The sequence below is a fragment of the Mya arenaria genome, chromosome 2 (genome assembly GCF_026914265.1).
Source record: "Mya arenaria isolate MELC-2E11 chromosome 2, ASM2691426v1".
Lineage (NCBI taxonomy): Eukaryota > Metazoa > Mollusca > Bivalvia > Myida > Myidae > Mya > Mya arenaria.
In genome coordinates this window covers 49,615,361-49,633,781 of record NC_069123.1, presented here as the reverse complement: position 1 = coordinate 49,633,781, position 18,421 = coordinate 49,615,361, and the positions used below count along the sequence as shown (strand labels likewise).

The 18,421-nt window shown below is 35.9% G+C and overlaps 1 protein-coding gene and 1 long non-coding RNA gene across 4 annotated transcripts in view; one reads left to right on the top strand and one right to left on the bottom strand.

Annotated features, from left to right (window-relative positions):
• The window catches only part of LOC128211192 (uncharacterized), a 50,453-nt gene that overhangs the window by 7,562 nt on the left and 24,470 nt on the right, over positions 1–18,421 (top strand). For 2 of the 3 annotated variants that reach the window (XM_052915675.1, XM_052915685.1), the window contains exons 2-3: positions 14,025–14,604; positions 15,158–15,316. In XM_052915675.1, coding sequence (XP_052771635.1) covers positions 14,053–14,604; positions 15,158–15,316 — 711 coding nt within the window. In that variant the 5' untranslated portion in view covers positions 14,025–14,052. Of the gene's footprint in view, positions 1–9,675; positions 9,733–14,024; positions 14,605–15,157; positions 15,317–18,421 lie in introns of those variants that run through there. The other variant, XM_052915666.1, reaches the window with a different exon arrangement.
• LOC128211227 (uncharacterized) lies at positions 7,099–9,480 on the bottom strand. Its single transcript, XR_008257242.1, has 3 exons — positions 9,022–9,480; positions 8,221–8,362; positions 7,099–7,951 (listed from the first exon to the last, which is right to left on the bottom strand). It is a non-coding gene; the product is annotated as an uncharacterized LOC128211227 (long non-coding RNA).

Sequence of the window (18,421 nt, the reverse complement as noted above, 5' to 3'; positions counted from 1 at the left end):
GCTTCGGAATTCATAATATATTTCTGTCTCGTATTTCAATGGTCATTGCCGCCTGAAATGACTTCCTTTATGTTACATGATAACTTTATCATCTAAGGGCTATCTGCCCTAGTGAGTTAAATACCTAGGCACAGCCACATGCTTATCAGTTCTAGTTAAGATATCGTACAATACATGTCGCAATAAATAGTTAGAGCACATTAAGTGTCGTTCTTATATTTATATGAATTCCTCCATAAAATAACACTTTACGGTCCAAAAAGTTCTGGAAAAATAATCTGGCATCATTTCAAAGTGATATACGATGCTCAAAATCGATCTTGTAAGCAAACGAATACATTTTTTTCAGTCATTTCTGGCATATATTAGTTGGAATATTTGTGTAAAATAATATATAATACAGGCTAAACTCAACGAGAAGAAGGCTTTAAATATAAAAGCAAATTCGGAATTGATCTGGCTGACTGATAGTTACTGGTCAAGGTCACACTACGTCTTATGGGATCTGGTCATTTTCCCCACCATTTTGTCAACTGCATGCTCGCATTGTTGCTACAGTTATAATGATTTTATCATAAAAACTGAGATTGAGTTTCAAAGAGACAATGCATAAAAACATTTCAACAATACACTAAATGATGGCATTGTGCATGATGAGATTCTAGCACATACCGATATTGCATGGAGCCTTGGGCCATATATACACATTTCACACGAGTACATTGCGTAAAATTCTCTAAATATATTTCGGAGTAAACATATCACATGTAGTATGAAACAGCATTATAACTTAATACAAGATCAGGGGCGTAGCCAGCGTTACGCACTTACGCATGTGCGTAACATCAATTTCAAATAAAAATATGGCCCAAAATGGTATGACCACTGTTATTAGTCAACTGACCATACACCTTCATTCTGGTGACTATGACTGAGGTTAACAATATGGACCACTGTTGTTAGTCGACTGACCATACACCTTCATTCTGGTGACTATCACAACGGTGTATGTTCTGGAGCACTGTTGTTAGCCAACTGACCATACACCTTCATTCTGGTGACTATCACTACGGTGTATGTTCTGGAGCACTGTTGTTAGTCGACTGACCATACACCTTCATTCTGGTGACTATCACTACGGTGTATGTTCTGGAGCACTGTTGTTAGTCAACTGACCATACACCTTCATTCTGGTGACTATCACTACGGTGTATGTTCTGGAGCACTGTTGTTAGTCAACTGACCATACACCTTCATTCTGGTGACTATTACTGAGGTTAACATTATGGGTCACTGTAGTTAGCCAACTGACCATAAACATTCATTCTGGTGACTATGACTGAGGTTAACATTATGGGTCACTGGTGTTAGTCAACTGACCATACACCTTTATTCTGGTGACTATGACTGAGGTTAACATTATGGACCACTGTTGTTAGCCAACTGACCATATACCTTTATTCTGGTGACTATGACTGAGGTTAACATTATGGGTCACTGGTGTTAGCCAACTGACCATACACCTTCATTCTGGTGACTATGACTGAGGTTAACATTATGGGTCACTGGTGTTAGCCAACTGACCATACACCTTTATTCTGGTGACTATGACTGAGGTTGACATTATGGACCACTGGTGTTAGCCAACTGACCATATACCTTTATTCTGGTGACTATGACTGAGGTTAACATTATGGGTCACTGGTGTTAGCCAACTGACCATACACCTTTATTCTGGTGACTATGACTGAGGTTAACATTATGGGTCACTGTAATTAGCCAACTGACCATATACCTTTATTCTGGTGACTATGACTGATGTTAACATTATGGATCACTGGTGTTAGCAAACTGACCATACACCTTCATTCTGGTGACTATGACTGAGGTTAACATTATTAACCACTGTTGTTAGTCAACTGACCATACACCTTCATTCTGGTGACTATGACTGAGGTTAACATTATGGACCACTGTAGTTAGCCAACTGACCATACACCTTTATTCTGGTGACTATGACTGATGTTAACATTATGGATCACTGGTGTTAGCAAACTGACCATACACCTTCATTCTGGTGACTATGACTGAGGTTAACATTATGGACCACTGTTGTTAGTCAACTGACCATACACCTTCATTCTGGTGACTATGACTGATGTTAACATTATGGATCACTATTGTTAGCCAACTGACCATACACCTTCATTCTGGTGACTATGACTGATGTTAACATTATGGGTCACTGTTGTTAGTCAACTGACCATACACCTTCATTCTGGTGACTATGACTGAGGTTAACATTATGGGTCACTGTTGTTAGTCAACTGACCATACACCTTCATTCTGGTGACTATGACTGAGGTTAACATTATGGGTCACTGTTGTTAGTCAACTGACCATACACCTTTATTCTGATGACTATGACTGAGGTTAACATTATGGATCACTATTGTTAGCCAACTGACCATACACCTTCATTCTGGTGACTATGACTGAGGTTAACATTATGGGTCACTGTAATTAGCCAACTGACCATATACCTTTATTCTGGTGACTATGACTGATGTTAACATTATGGATCACTGGTGTTAGCAAACTGACCATACACCTTCATTCTGGTGACTATGACTGAGGTTAACATTATTAACCACTGTTGTTAGTCAACTGACCATACACCTTCATTCTGGTGACTATGACTGAGGTTAACAGTATGGACCACTGTAGTTAGTCAACTGACCATACACCTTCATTCTGGTGACTATGACTGATGTTAACATTATGGATCACTATTGTTAGCCAACTGACCATACACCTTCATTCTGGTGACTATGACTGAGGTTAACATTATGGATCACTATTGTTAGCCAACTGACCATACACCTTCATTCTGGTGACTATGACTGATGTTAACATTATGGGTCACTGTTGTTAGTCAAATGACCATACACCTTCATTCTGGTGACTATGACTGAGGTTAACATTATGGGTCACTGTTGTGAGTCAACTGACCATACACCTTTATTCTGGTGACTATGACTGAGGTTAACATTATGGATCACTGGTGTTAGTCAACTGACCATACACCTTTATTCTGGTGACTATGACTGAGGTTAACATTATGGATCACTGTTGTTAGTCAACTGACCATACACCTTTATTCTGGTGACTATGACTGAGGTTAACATTATGGATCACTGTTGTTAGTCAACTGACCATACACCTTCATTCTGGTGACTATGACTGAGGTTAACATTATGGACCACTGTTGTTAGTCAACTGACCATACACCTTTATTCTGGTGACTATGACTGAGGTTAACATTATGGATCACTGTTGTTAGTCAACTGACCATACACCTTCATTCTGGTGACTATGACTGATGTTAACATTATGGGTCACTGTTGTTAGCCAACTGACCATACACCTTCATTCTGGTGACTATGACTGAGGTTAACATTATGGGTCATTGTTGTTGATCAACATATTGTTCTTTTGTACTTTTGACTCTGACTGTTAGACACTTGGCAGTTTCGCCTTGTAACCGTATGATATATAGATAACATCGGTGACACCCCTTGTTCGCTAAATTGCAACCTTATTTCTAATGAGGCCTGCTGGGAGACATGTCATTAGTTCTATATCATTATGATTTCTTTACTATGTATTCCAAGGAATATAATGTAGAACTACATGTTATAGGTACGTTGAATGTTTTTATTTACTTCTTGCAAAAATATAAATGTTAATGAAACTGAAAGTTGAAGTGAAAACATTCGATTTTGATAATAACGCATTGGTTTGCATGCGGAATTCCTTTCTGTCTCGAACATTCTTTATAAACAATAATACATGCATCTTCACCAGTGGATGAACATAAATTGTCCTGGTTTTGACTCTTAGAATTTTATAACCACCTCTAAATAACCAAATAAGGCATTACCTCGATCATTTTTTTAAAGTTTCGTTTTTTCTAGAATGGAATTAGAACTTATACCAATACAGTAGATCTTGAATCTAGAAAAAATGGCAGAATAAGGTGCATTGACACATGGATTTCTGAACGTTCTAAAGCCTACAATCCCGGTGCTTGTGCTGTATGTGATGGGTTGGTAGTGTGATTTTACGATCTCAACACTAGCAGGGTATTTAGAAAATACAACAATATCTTAATATTAGTTATAAATACAGAACTTGAACTATTCAAAATATTCCGAGTTGAGTGCATCATTATACAGCGTATTGGCTCAGTCTCCACGCTTTGGCTCAAGCTCCGTGGCTTTTGGCTCCAGCTCAACCCAGAAAAAGAGTAACATGCTTATTCCGGTAAACAGGCGGTCATTATTATTCCCGACAAAATAAAAGCACTCGATAATACTGGTTTTATCTAAATTGTAAGCTTCTTGAGTGAAATTCAGCTGAAAATGTTTCTACTTTCGTTTGTAAACATGCATGTGTTTGATGGGAGAATCGGACTTATAACTCTATAAACAATACGTTGACAAAATATCCGAAAAACGTGTGAAGATCAAACATATTTATATGACACTGCATTCCCCGATTTCTCAAAAAAAGCCCCCATAAGTGTGATATTCGATCAAATAACGAGTCATACTTATGTTTTATGATGATGTCCGTTCTTTTGCTCTAGCTCGGAAGTGTCATTGGCTCTTTTATATAGCTGGAGCCACTGTTTCGCATCCGTGTTTATACCCAACCCGATTGGATGCCTGTTTACTAATATAGCTCTCTAGCTTTCGCCCAACAACCACGACACACAACCCACGAGCACATTGAAATTTTTAACCCCGGCGTACAAATCATCTCGCATACTCTATTGTATATACTAAAAGTCCTAATTTAAGCCTTCTTAAAAGACCTCCACCCCCACCCACCCCCAAACTGTATACAGTACACAACCTCTGTTTATTGATCTTTAAATCAACTTGCATTGATCCCTCTTATCTGATATCTGATCGATGTATCCTGCTGCGCCGTTTTGGAAGTTTTATTATAACAAGAGCTGTCGTAAGACAGCGCGCTCGACTTCGCCGCTTTGACTTAAAAGTGAATACAATAACAATACATAATATTACCACGTTTGGTCTATTTATGTCAAACCTAACTAAAATTATTCAATACATCAGATGACTTTGATGCTGCCCTCCCACCACCCGAAAAATGACGCAAGTCATTCAAATAACTTGATTTTCCATTATGAAAATGTGGTAAAGAATATACAAATATGCCTTTCAAAATGAATTAAAATAAAAATTGAAAAAAAAATAATAATAAAAATTCAAGGGCCATATGATATAGCCCTCCTTGTTTTCCCTTGGTAAAAAAAACTTGTTAAGAATGTAAAAAAGTGCCTGTCAATAGAAATTAAAAAAATAGTATTTAAGGGACATAATTTGTATTTAGAGTTAAAATGGAGTTATGTTTCTTATTGTAAGATGGTCATATATAATTTTGAATTTTATTAAGTGCATTGAATGAAAAGCATAGTAAGTTTTTTTTATTAAAATCCCAACTTGTCCTTAACTTTTACTTGCCTAAAACTTTAACCTAAGTCAATCAGAGGCCATAACTTGAATAAAGGATATGGGGTTATGTAACCTCATTGGGTGATGGTCCTGAACAATTGTGTGAAATATTAGGTCAATTGAATGAAGGGTATAGAAGTTATTAATAAATATCCTATACTGCCCTAAAACTTTAATCTAAGTTCCATGGTCAATCAGGGGCCATAATTTGTACAAAATATCATATGGAGTTATCTAACCTAATTATGTGATGGCTCTGAAAAACTGTGTGAAGTATTAAGTCAATTGAATGAATGGCATTGAAGTTTTAAGTGAAAATCCCAACTTGCCCTAAAACTTTAACCTGCCCTAAAACTTTAACCTAAGTCAATCAGGGGCCATAACTTGTATTAAGGATAATATGGAGTTATGTAACCTCATTGTGTGATGGTCCTGAACAACTGTGTGAAGTATTAAGTCAATTGAACAAAGGAGATAGAAGTTATTTATAAATATCCCAACCTGCCCTAAAACTTTAACCTAAGTTTCATAGTCAATCAGGGGCCATAATCTGTGTAAAGAATAATATGGAGTTATCGAACCTCATCATGTGATGGTGCTAAACTATTGTGTGAAGTATTAACTCAATTTAATGAAAGGTATTGGACTTATAAGTGAAAATCCCAACTTGCCCTTAAACTTTAACTGGACGCTGACGCCGACGCTGGGGCGAGTAGTATAGCCCACCTATTTTTCGAATAGTCAAGCTAAAAATGGACACTAAATGGTCCTGTGTATTCGTTTATTCGCTCAGGGCCATTTAGGGTCCATTTCTTAGGCAATTAGATTAAGATCAATACACAGAGGTTGTTTCCTATACACAGTTGTTGTTTTTTTTTTTTTTTTTTTTTTTTTGTTTTTTTTTTTTTTTTTTGGGGGGGGGGGTCACTTATAGAAGGATTACACAAGGCCTGACAATTTATGGTGTTTCCGGATCTTCGGTAATTCCACCAACCACCACACCCCACAAAGTTCAGCAAAATGCAAGCAATACTTTTTACAAAATAGTAAAGTTTTTTTAAAGGCAAAGAAAGTTGAAAAATAAGCAAACTATGCCTTAATTAAACCTCATTAGGGAAATCCTAAGCTGATTGAGATAATGCCGACATTAGGTGCATGATAAAATGTACCTGTTATGTAAAGAATTGTTTCATGCATGTCATGAACTCTGTTCATTTATTACTGTCAAGTACATTTTCTGTGTGCTAACGATTTGTTTAGTGGAAACAGTGTGCTTCAGGTATAAGAAAAACATCTAGAAATATTTAAATGCGAACATTCTTTGATGTTACAATTAATATATTCTCTTTAACCAGCACATTTAATTTAAGGTATTAGCCGCGTAATACACACTTTTATAAAAGCTTTAACCGACAACATAGTTATAATCAAGTTACACTATGGGACTTTTATCCAAATTTTGAAGATTTTTTACCGTGAATTAAAAAAGTTATTTATGTTTCATTACACCAACCCCCAAACTCGAAGGGCTATAAAGAGCGACAAGTAAATATTTTGTCTATATTTGATTTTTTTTCGCATTATCAGAGATAATGAAATATACACAACAGTTTCTGGTAAAATAATACTTCAGTTAACAGAAAACTAAAGTTCAAACGAACAAATTATTGATACACATGGAAAAAAATCATTTTGATTGATCTTGTGAGTCTTCGGAACAGAGCAGTATTTCGATGTTTGAAAAAATATAGCAGTTTTACAAAATTCATAAAAAATAGTTAAAAATAAGGCAAGTTGCTGAAATCATTTTAAATATTGTCTATGATGTCTATTGAACAATTTAGAAGACAATTTATGATAGTTTACCGTCCAGTTTTGAAGAAAATATACATAATGTCATGTAACCATACATTTTTATAGCTAATAAAACTCTTAAAAATCAATCTTTTTCTTGTAAAAATTTATAAAGCTTAAATGGACTTATTCATAAAATGTACTTTTTCAATTAAATGAATTTAATTATAATACTAACTCAGAATACAGAGTTTAAAACAATGAGTGTACTTTTAAACTAAAATATGTAAAGAAACAAGAACACTAAGTGGGCGTTAATGCCCCTCCAAAAATGTCAGAGTGAAAATTCTCAACTAATGTCTTTTTAATATTATAACATGTAAACAATCTCTGTGGGTAATTTGATGTCTATCTGTCTTATTTGGTCATTGGTATTCTAACATTTAGATTTTTTCACAATAATTCTTCACTCTTAAACATTTGAAGTTTGGTCTGTTCCCATGCGTTTGTACTTGTAGTGAGAGCACAGATGATAACTACTCAATGTTGAGTCAATGCTGATTTGGTTTTCATGCCCCTTCAGGTACTTTACCCATCCAGAATGCTTAGTGCTGTAAAGGAAAAAAGATGTACTTTAAAGCCTTTCTAACTAATTAGTATAGATAACTAAAACACACAAAAACAAGCTGATACATACATATATATATAAAGAAAATTATTAAATTTATCAATAAAATTCATCATCATCATCATCATCATCACCACCACCATCATCATCATCATCACTACCACCACCACAACCACCACCACTTGATTATTGAATACAGTGGGTTTATAAAAACAAAAACCAAGTCATATATGTTTTATATGAAATACTCACATCATCTCTATCAGATGCCACTGCCTTGTGGATAGACATGGCTGTCAAATCTGTCTCAAGGATCCAACATAATATTTAATGCAGGCTGGAATTCTTCATAACCCAGTGTTGGTGACTTAGTAATATTCAGCCATTTTCCTGCCTGAAAGAAATTAGACTTCTGATTATCAACCAACATAAACTACCACCATAAAATACAAATGCACAAGTATTATACATTCTGCACTAATATCCGTTTTAGCCAAGAGTAAGGGTTGGTAGGTACAAATATGTAGTTGTTGTGCGTACGGTTGATAATCATTTACAACAGTCTGGGGTTTTAACGAGACCTACACCAAGCAAATGAATGTCGCTAGTGTCCAAGCAGTTGTGGCTTCAAGCCCCAAACCATGTACTACTTTTTCTCACAAGTTAATTTTGAAATTTAATTTTTGAAAATATGCATTTTGTAAACAAATAACGCCTATGTACATGTATTATGGTATGTTAGAAATAGGTCACTTACCAAAACACTTCTTTTTTAACACAATTTTAAGTCTAATATTTTTCTAAAATATAACAATCAAATTAAAGATTACATACTCATATCATATAAATAAATAATGTACGTAAATACATATAAAAATATGTAACATATACATAAGTACATATATATAAATATGTAACATGTACATGAGTAGTCAGTACGTGTAAAAATATGAACACGCTGTCTAAACATTTAGCTAACAAAAATGATTTAAGAATTCCAAAGATAAATTAAAAAACAAACATCAACGTACAAAACTGCTCAAGGATACTTACATTCATAGCCCTTTGATACGAATATCTGAATATCCCAGTTCCATGCTGTTGACAGTTCGTTTTTTCGACAGAAAATCTTCTCTTACTCGTATAAATCACTTATAATCAATGTTTTACTGTAATGACTCAAGTTGTTAGATGTATCGTAATCAACTGCCAGCGTGCACATTAAGTGTTTATTTATTTTAAACGTGTATTCATGAGAAATGCATCACAGAGTTTCCAAATACTGCAATGTAGAAATTCCATTAATGACCTATGAATAGCGGGGAAATACCTTCTGTTTCTAAAAATAGCAACATCCGGTACAGGCCGAATACGCCTGATGTTCGTCGCGATCTGTTACGGCGAGTGGCGATATATGTCGATGTTACCCGATGTTTCCAGAGTTTTATTACATGGCTAATACCTTAACACAATCCATTTCTTTGTTGTTACAATGGGCCTTCTTTACGCGGATGGAAAAGGTTTTAATCGCCGGCGGCCGCATCGCACTTTCGTATATCCTTACTGCAATTTACGAGGTCTATCTCGAAGCTTGCCGGAGATGGCCGAGTTGTTACGATTGGGTCCAGTTGTTGCAATTGAAGTTGTCCGCTATCTTGAATCTTGCCGGAGAAGGCCGAGTTGTTACGGTTGACGCCCAAATGTTATCGCGCATGCGCTTTGTTGAATGTTCGTCACGTATTTGCTTTAATGGCGGCCGTAAATGTGAGTTTTGATTTTTTTAACACAAATCAACAACTTTTCAGATCAGCATCACATTATGTGTGTAATCAGAGACATTTAGGAAATGCAAAACCATATTAATTGAGTTTAATATTTGAAAATCATGTTTCATTTCACGTATAATTTCATGATCCTGTTAGACCTGTTTATTACGCTTCTAACTCATGTAACTGCTTTCGTTTTACGTGTATGTATACTGCTCAAACCTTGAAAGTCATTATCCCATTAAAACCTCCAAATAAACAATTACATATGAACATACATACTGGTTAAAGAGGGGGAAAATAATAGATAAGTTATTAAATGGAAAAAGGCTTAGAATTAACAAAATACGTTCTGATTATATCGCATAGATTCTACTGTACTCATTCATCCATAACGGAACTTGCACAAATGTCATGAATAGATGAAATTAGACTTGTTTATCATACATGTAGTTATACATATATGAATTGTCATTCTCTATGACAAAAGTATTGCATTTTGGTTCTATTTATATTTTATTGTTTTTATAGTAGGAAACCAGCCTTTCTATTATTAATGCACCAGCAGCGTTCGACACTAACGGTAGTCCGGTAGTCCGAGACTCCTAAAATTTTGCTCGGACTACCGGAGTTTCCGTCTAGGCAGTCCGTCGGACTCCTTCATTTCAAAATCCAATTGTACACAAATCGTATCCGTAGGTTACAAGTATCCGAAAGCTCGTATATAATTATTTTGCGACTCGTCAAATCGTTATCATTTTGACGCTCTTTAAAGTAGTAAGTGACGTCATAGACCGGTATTCATGTATCTTTTAATGTTTGTAATATGGTAACTAAATCGATAAAACCCGTCAAACGGTGTTTACAAAAAATATTCCTCGTTGATTTTAGATGTAAACAATGTTTATGTCAACGGTAAAATGGATTTCGCCACCGGCAGCAAAAATTAAAAGAACTGAAAAAGAAAAAAAGATAAAGAGTTTGTAATTTATAGAGAAAGGAAATTCAGCAAGCATGGTTAAAAGAATTGTCTTGGCTGATATTTGAACTTTTTATGTGATGTTACTTCTTTCAATACTTACAGTTTGTTACCTCAGCTGTTAACTTTAAGTTAGTGTCAAAAGTATGTACATTTATAACTCATTCCTGGACATTGACTGGCAAACAAAAGGGCACAGCAGGGTGTAGTAAAATGGCAGCTGGGTACTTGAAAAGGCCAGCTGGTGTCCCAATCTGTTATTTAGGGCTTAGCTGGAGCATTGAGTCAATAAATTTGAATAAATGTTGTAATTATCCTGGACTCCTTAATTTTATGCCGGACTCCTTGATTTTGGAATTAAGGAGTCCTCCTTCTCTATTAGTGTCAAACACTGACCAGTCAATTGTAACCACAGCCCCCCAGGTCCGGGGGTATACCAGGGAAATGTGCCGTGTTTTTGTCCTTTCAGTGCCAGGTGAATGCGGTGGTTTTGTCATCGCTTTAAATATAGCGGGGAATTGGCCTTTCCTAGGGTCCCTGATGTGCGGGGGCATTTGGCGGAGAATTTACCATCTGTTCGTCCTTGCAGAGCGGGGAATTTAGCCGGGGTTGGCTGGACGGAAAGTCAAAGTCCTCGCTATTTCCTGGACTTGGGGGGGGGGCGTGGTTACAATTGACTGGTGCATAACTTGATAAGCTTTGTGAAAAATCATCTTGGTATCCCAGCGCATACTTATTTATAGGCTGTGAATCATAGTATTACTAAGTAACACATAATCATCAATTTGGTGTATGATTACAGGGCTTTTTGTATAGTACCCACGGGTCCGACTATCAGACCTATTCCCAAAGCAAAATATAAGGTATTTTTTCCAATCTTCAGAAAAAAATACCAATAAAAATAAATATATATATTTTTTTAAAGTCTTTTTATCTGTATTGGTTCATTTGCAACATCCTAATAATTCATGTCATGTAAAGTTTTTCTGATAATATATCTCGGAAATTATTGATTTTCATCACATTCAGAGATCAGTATGAAATATTATCTGTCATGATTTATTGCAATAGATATTTACAACCCAAGGATTGATATTTCAGCCATTTTGGGTCCTTTAAAAGGAAAATAAACTAATATTAAATCTTTTTCTAATTCTAGAGACTACACAGCTTTTTCTATTAACTGTAAAATTTCCCAATTTCGGCATTTTCACGACGCAAAATTTCCCAAAATGTCCAGGGTCTTTTTCCCAAATTAGCCAGAGAAAGCCCTGGATTATTCAGATATTAACAGTGACTCGGTGAGCTAAAAGGCTGTACTGTACCTTATTTTACCACAATCGCATTAATTATTCTAACATGTCATGTAGATAAGTAAAGAGGGATTCTTTATTTCCTCCGATATGAAGAAACATGACACTTGATAATCAGAACATATACAAAGAAACATACAGTCTTATAGAATAAAACTTTACGTAAATGTTATACAACAAACATATAAATCGGGGTTAAGAAGGATAACTATAAATACAATGAATAATACTGTACTGTAACAATGCATCTACACATGTACTGAAAAAAAAGTGAATGAAGCATAGTTTTATAATTTCATTTACCTTATTTGCTGATACCTGATACTACTATATATTATAGGCTGTAGGCCTGCATGGGAGTCGAACCTCCTACCCATAGATTGATAGTCAAGTGCGGTACCACTAGACCACGGATCAGCATCAATTCAATCATTCTCGTTCACCAGAGTGATGATGCTATGGAGTCCATAGATTGGATTTATCATGAGAGGGGTGAGAGTTGTCTAGTGGTATAGGTGTCTGCCTCTCACCCAAAAGGTTTTGGGTTTGATCCCCATCAGGGTGAGAATGGTCTAGTGGTTTAGGTGCCCCACCTCTCACCCAAGGGGTTCAATCCCCACCAGGGGTACTTTCTCATGGCCTCTCAAAATGGACACAGTACTGGTTTCTGCCCAGGAAACGGACCATGGAGCGATTCTATAAGCTTAACTTTCGTCACAATCGAGCTAAATTAAATTTGTATATACTAATCAAACCTGCGATCGGAGGTCGAAATTATATTTTTGCCCAATGGGATGACAGTGTTTTTAAAATCTGCAGTACATTCACTTAAGTAAATTAGCAGTCAGCTGTTTTAGGGGCTGAACCAGTAGACAAAATATTATCTCGAATACTAAGCTGATTTAAAGCTGCACTCTCACAGAATGCTGACAAAAAATTAGATCTTAGATTTTTGTATTTAAGTTCAAAAAATGATTTTTTATGCATTTTTCTTAAACCATAAGTAATGGTTTAAACCATAAAACATAAGTTTTTTTAGCGGAAATATAAAAATCTACGATCCAATTTTTTGTCAGCAATCTTGTATCATTGGTTTGCAGATATTCACGCAAAAAATGCTATTTCCAAGACAAAAAAAATGTAAAATTGGTAAATCTGTGAGAGTGCAGCTTTAAGGGTTATGTCAGTATGTATTACCAAAATAAAGAGTTATGCGACTGCATCGCATTAAATTGATTATTTTGGTAAAAAATATAATATCCGTGAACCGTTACAATGGTTATTACTTAAATACTTTTATGCTGTATAATATGTAATAATTTTAACCCCCTACCGATTCCACCGTAGGGGATGTCTGTCCGATATCATGCACATCATTTTATTTTATTGGTTGCCATAGCAACATAAAGAATCAGTTTACTACACTTTAAAAGGGTCCTATAATAACAGCAAAAATGTTATCCAAAAATCATAAAAGCTGCTGTGTATAGCACCTATGATACATTTGGCTGCTATAGCAGTGAATACACCAATCCCTTAACTGGATCTTTGCCCTGTATGATGAAGTATTAAAACTTGGTCCATGTAATATAATATGCGGATAGAGGGCAATAGGGATATTATGCAGGCCAATAAAATCCAATGGAAACCAGTGATATACGACTGCTGACAAAAATCAGATCGCAGATTTTCATAGTTTAGTTTAAAAAAATGTGTTGTTCTTAAACCGTTAGTAACTCTTTTAGCCATAATAGATAAATTTTCGATGGAAATATGAAAATCTGCGATCTGATCTTTTGTCAGCAGTCTAATACCACTAGTTTGCAGATATTTATGCAAAAACATGGCTCATTCCAAGACAATAATAAATAAGTTGGCAAACAGTAACTTATTTACTGTGCAGCTCTTATTTTAATGCTAGTAATTTCAATTTGTTTAAGAATCCGAAGGGGACTTTTGTAATGTAAGTAATACTCAGTGACTTGTTTCTTTTACCAGGTATTGAATAAGATCTAATGGCAAAACAATGGCCTCTTATCGAGAATTTTTAAAGGAGAAGGACGCCCAGAACTGGATAAAGGCCGCCCTCGCCCTCAAAATCACCAAGGACGGATTACAAGATTTTCTGGAGGACGTTCTGACATGCGTTCACCAGGACATCTATAGCACTGTTAGAACATCCAAGGGTCTTCCATCCGGGGCAGCATGTGCACATTGTTTCACACAAAACGTGTTGAAGTGCCCAACTCGTGGGATATGCACCAGTACTAGAAACTGTAGATTTCATCCTCAAAAACTGTACGCTCCTTGTCCAAATGGGATTTGTGAAGGCGTCCGTGATGAAATAGTCAAACATCACAGGTTTTCGGGACCATCATGGAAGAATACGAATGCCGACAAATGGAGCACCATTCCCTGGGAGATAGGCAAGTGTTTCCTGCCTCCTGATGGCTACAAGACCGTGTCCTCCATCAAAGACAGTGACTTTCACGGAGTGATCAGCGTCATGATAAATTGCGAGGATTTCAAAACCAAACTGTCGTTTAACGTTGCGACACAGCAAAATTTATTAACAGAGGTAAACATATTAATCACACTATGATCATATTATACGATTCCGTTGACTTTTTAAAGCTGCACTCTCACAGATTGACAGTTTTGACGTTTATTATATTTTTATCTCAAATTCAGCTGATTTCGCACATCAATACATTTAATTTAGTCATATAAGACAACTTATTAAGAACTGCCGAGAAACTAATTTTTTACTAACGCTTTTTTTCATACAACATCTCACTGTATTATCATTATATCACTGGTTTCCAGACATTAACGCAAACATTGGCTCATTCCCAGACAAAACATAAAAACGTGGCCTAAACGGTCAATCTGTGAGAGTTCAGCTTTTAAGAATGTTCATAATAAATGTAGAATGTTTCAGTATTCACTTGAAGTTGCTCTGATTATTTTGTACATTTGTTACTCTAATCCAAACAACCAAGAAGTCTTAAAGTGCATATATATAGTTTAGTTACTACATATTGCATGATAGTATGCATTTCAATTTGGGCCATCTTCACCACAACTACAAGCTATGTTAGTCAAAACTTATTTCAAACATTACATTTAAGGTTCGGGACATTGGTCGACGCGTATGCCTATCCAATGACCAGAGGGTCAAGGACACAGAATTAGTGGACTTCCTGTTCAAGCTTCGCACCCTGCTCGAGGATAAGATTGAACTAGCAAATCGTCCCGAGGCACAGCATGCCGTGGAACAGCTTAAGAAGGTACGAGTTTACATGATAGCGGACTAAACAGATTATACAGGTTACTGGTATGACATTACAAGAGAGATGACAAAATTGAACTAGCATACTGGCCGAAGGCACAACAAGCCACGAAACAGATTAAACAGGTATTGCTTTCCATGATAGAGGCCACAATTGAACTAGCATACCGACCCAAGGTACAACAACAGTGTGTGTATATCACGTGATAAATTACGTCATTTATGCTACGTCGGAAGGCAATATTTTGCTTAAAATAAAGACTTAAATCAAAGATAACTTTTCGCTTACTTCACCATTTTAAATAAAACAAAGGTCAGTCTATGCAGCTTAAAGAGCCCCACCTTTGTTTTATAACCGGAGTTTGATAAGGTGATTAGTTTCATCAAACACTTCGACAAACCTGTTTCCCAAACAATGTTTTGACAGTGCTCCGTCAGACGGCCGTATCGTGAAAAGGTTTGTCGAAGTGTTATAAGAAACTAAACTCTCAATCAAAATTTGGTAAAAGACCGAAGGCGGGGCTCCGTAAGCTGCATAGACTGCGCTATGTGTCATTTAAAATGGTAAAGAAAAAGAAAAGTTATCATTGTTTTAAGTCTTCAATCGAAAAAAAATTATATTGCCTTCCGACGAAGCATTTATGACGCAATTTATCACGTGGTATACACACACTGAACAAGCCATGAAACAGATTAAACAGGTATGATTTTACAAGATAGATGACACAGCTGAACTAGCATACCCACCCTAGGTATTACATGCCGTGGAACAGATTAAACAGGTAAGACTTTACATGATAGATGACACAACTGAACTAAAATACCGGCACATAGCACCACATTCTGTGGAACAGATTAAACAGGTATGACTTTATGATAGAGAACACAGCTGAACCAGCATACCGATGTAAGGCATAACACGCCACAGAACAGGAACGAGAAATAGTATGAGTAAAAGTTTACTTTTTGTATCAAATTCGTTCGACCCGTGTAGAAATACATATTAACTTGTTGGAAGGGCACTTTTGAATTATAATGTGTGCACTATTTATTGTGTAGTTCAGGCATGAATATATTGAAAAAAAATAAAATAATTTTATTATGTGCGGTGAAACCTCGCAAACGACTTTTGAACTTGACTGACAACTTCTGCGCATGTGCGCACCAGAGTATGACTTATCATGTTAGGGGACACAATTGAACTAGCATACCCTAAGCTCAAAAAACCGAAGAAGTGCTTCAACGGGTATGACCTTATATCCTAGAGGACATAACGAAACTAGTATACCGACCTGAGGATAAGCTGATTAAAGATATGATTGCATGTGTACTTTTTTGTATCAGATTCGATAAACTCGTTCAAAGATATTTGTCTGCGAATTATATCGTGTGGAATACCTTTTATGTGGTTCAGGTATGAGTTTATTGAATACAATTTAGAAAGGTATGGTTTGACCTCGCAACTAATCAGATCACCGGACTTTAGTATAGGTGGGGGCCCCTATTTGACCATCCACCTAATTAGATCAATGGACTTTAGTGTACATGTAGGTGGGGTTCCCTATTTGACCTTGCACCTAATTAGATCAACGGACTTAAGTGTAGGTGGGGGCCCCTATTCAACCTTGCACTTAATTATATCAACGGACTTTACTGTAGGCGAGGGGGGGGGTCCCTTCTTGACCTTCTTCTTAATCAGACCACTGGATTTTAGTGTAGGTTGGGTCTTTATTTGACCGTGTACTTAATTAGATCACCAGACTTTAGTTAAGGTGGGGTCCCTATTTGACCTTCCACTTAATTAGTTCAACAGACTTGAATGTAGGTCGGGGGCCTATTACTTTAGTGTAGGTCGGGGCCCGATTTGATCCACCTAATTAGATCACCAGACTTAAGAGTAGGTAGGGGTCCCTATTTGACCTTGCGCCTAATGAGATTAGCAGACTTTAGTGCAGATGAGGGTCCTTATTTTACCTTGCACTTAATAAGATCAACATACTTTAATGTAAGTTGGCGTCCCTATTTGATGTTGCACATAATTAGATTACCGGACTAAAGTGTTCTTTGGGGCCCGTTTTAAGCTCGACTATTAGAAGAGCTATACTACTTACCCTGGCGTCGGCGGTGGCGTCGGCGTTGCGTCACACCTTGGTTAAGGTTTTGCATGTAAATACCTTTAAGTCATTATCTCAGTAAATACATCAGTTATTGCATTGAAACTTTGGATATATGTATTCCCAACTATCTTACATACTAAATTAATGAAGTTATATAACTATTTATTTTAATATAATGCAAATAATAGGCCTTTATTATTCGACTTAGAAATTCTGGTTAAGGTTTTGCGTGTAAGCACACATAGGTTAATATCTCAGCAACTACTTGAGGTATTGCATTGATACTTGATACAATGGTACTCAACCATCTAACCTACATAATTAACCAAGTTATATAACTCTAGTTTGCATTTAATGCAAAATAATTGCCCTTTATTAATCAACTTAGAAATACTGGTTAAGGTTTTGCATGTAACCACATTTAAGTCAATATCTCAGCAAATATATCATGTATTGCATTGAAACATTAGATATGTATTCCCAGTAACAATTTTTTGAATATAATGCAAATTATGGGCCTTTATTATTTGGCTTAGAAATTCTGGTTAAGGTTTTGCATGTAAGCACACATAGTTTAATATCTCAGCAATTACTTGATGGATTGCATTGAGACTTTATACAATGGTACTCAACCATCCAATCTACTTAAAAAACCAAGTAAGATAACTCCAGTCTGCATTAAATTAAAATACTGGCCCTTTTTTATTTGACATAGAAATTCTGGTTAAGGTTTTGCATGTAACCACTTTTAAGTCAATACCTCAGCGAATACATCATGTATTGCATTGAAACTTTACACACAGGCTCCCATCTATTGTACCTTCTTATTTAATCAAGTAAGATAACTCTATCTTTTATAATATATAATTTTTGCCCCTTTATTATGCGACTTAGAAATTCTGGTTAAGGTCTTGCTTTGTAAATAATGGCCCTTTATTATTAGACTTAGAAATTCTTTTTAAAATTTTGCATGGAACCACATTTAT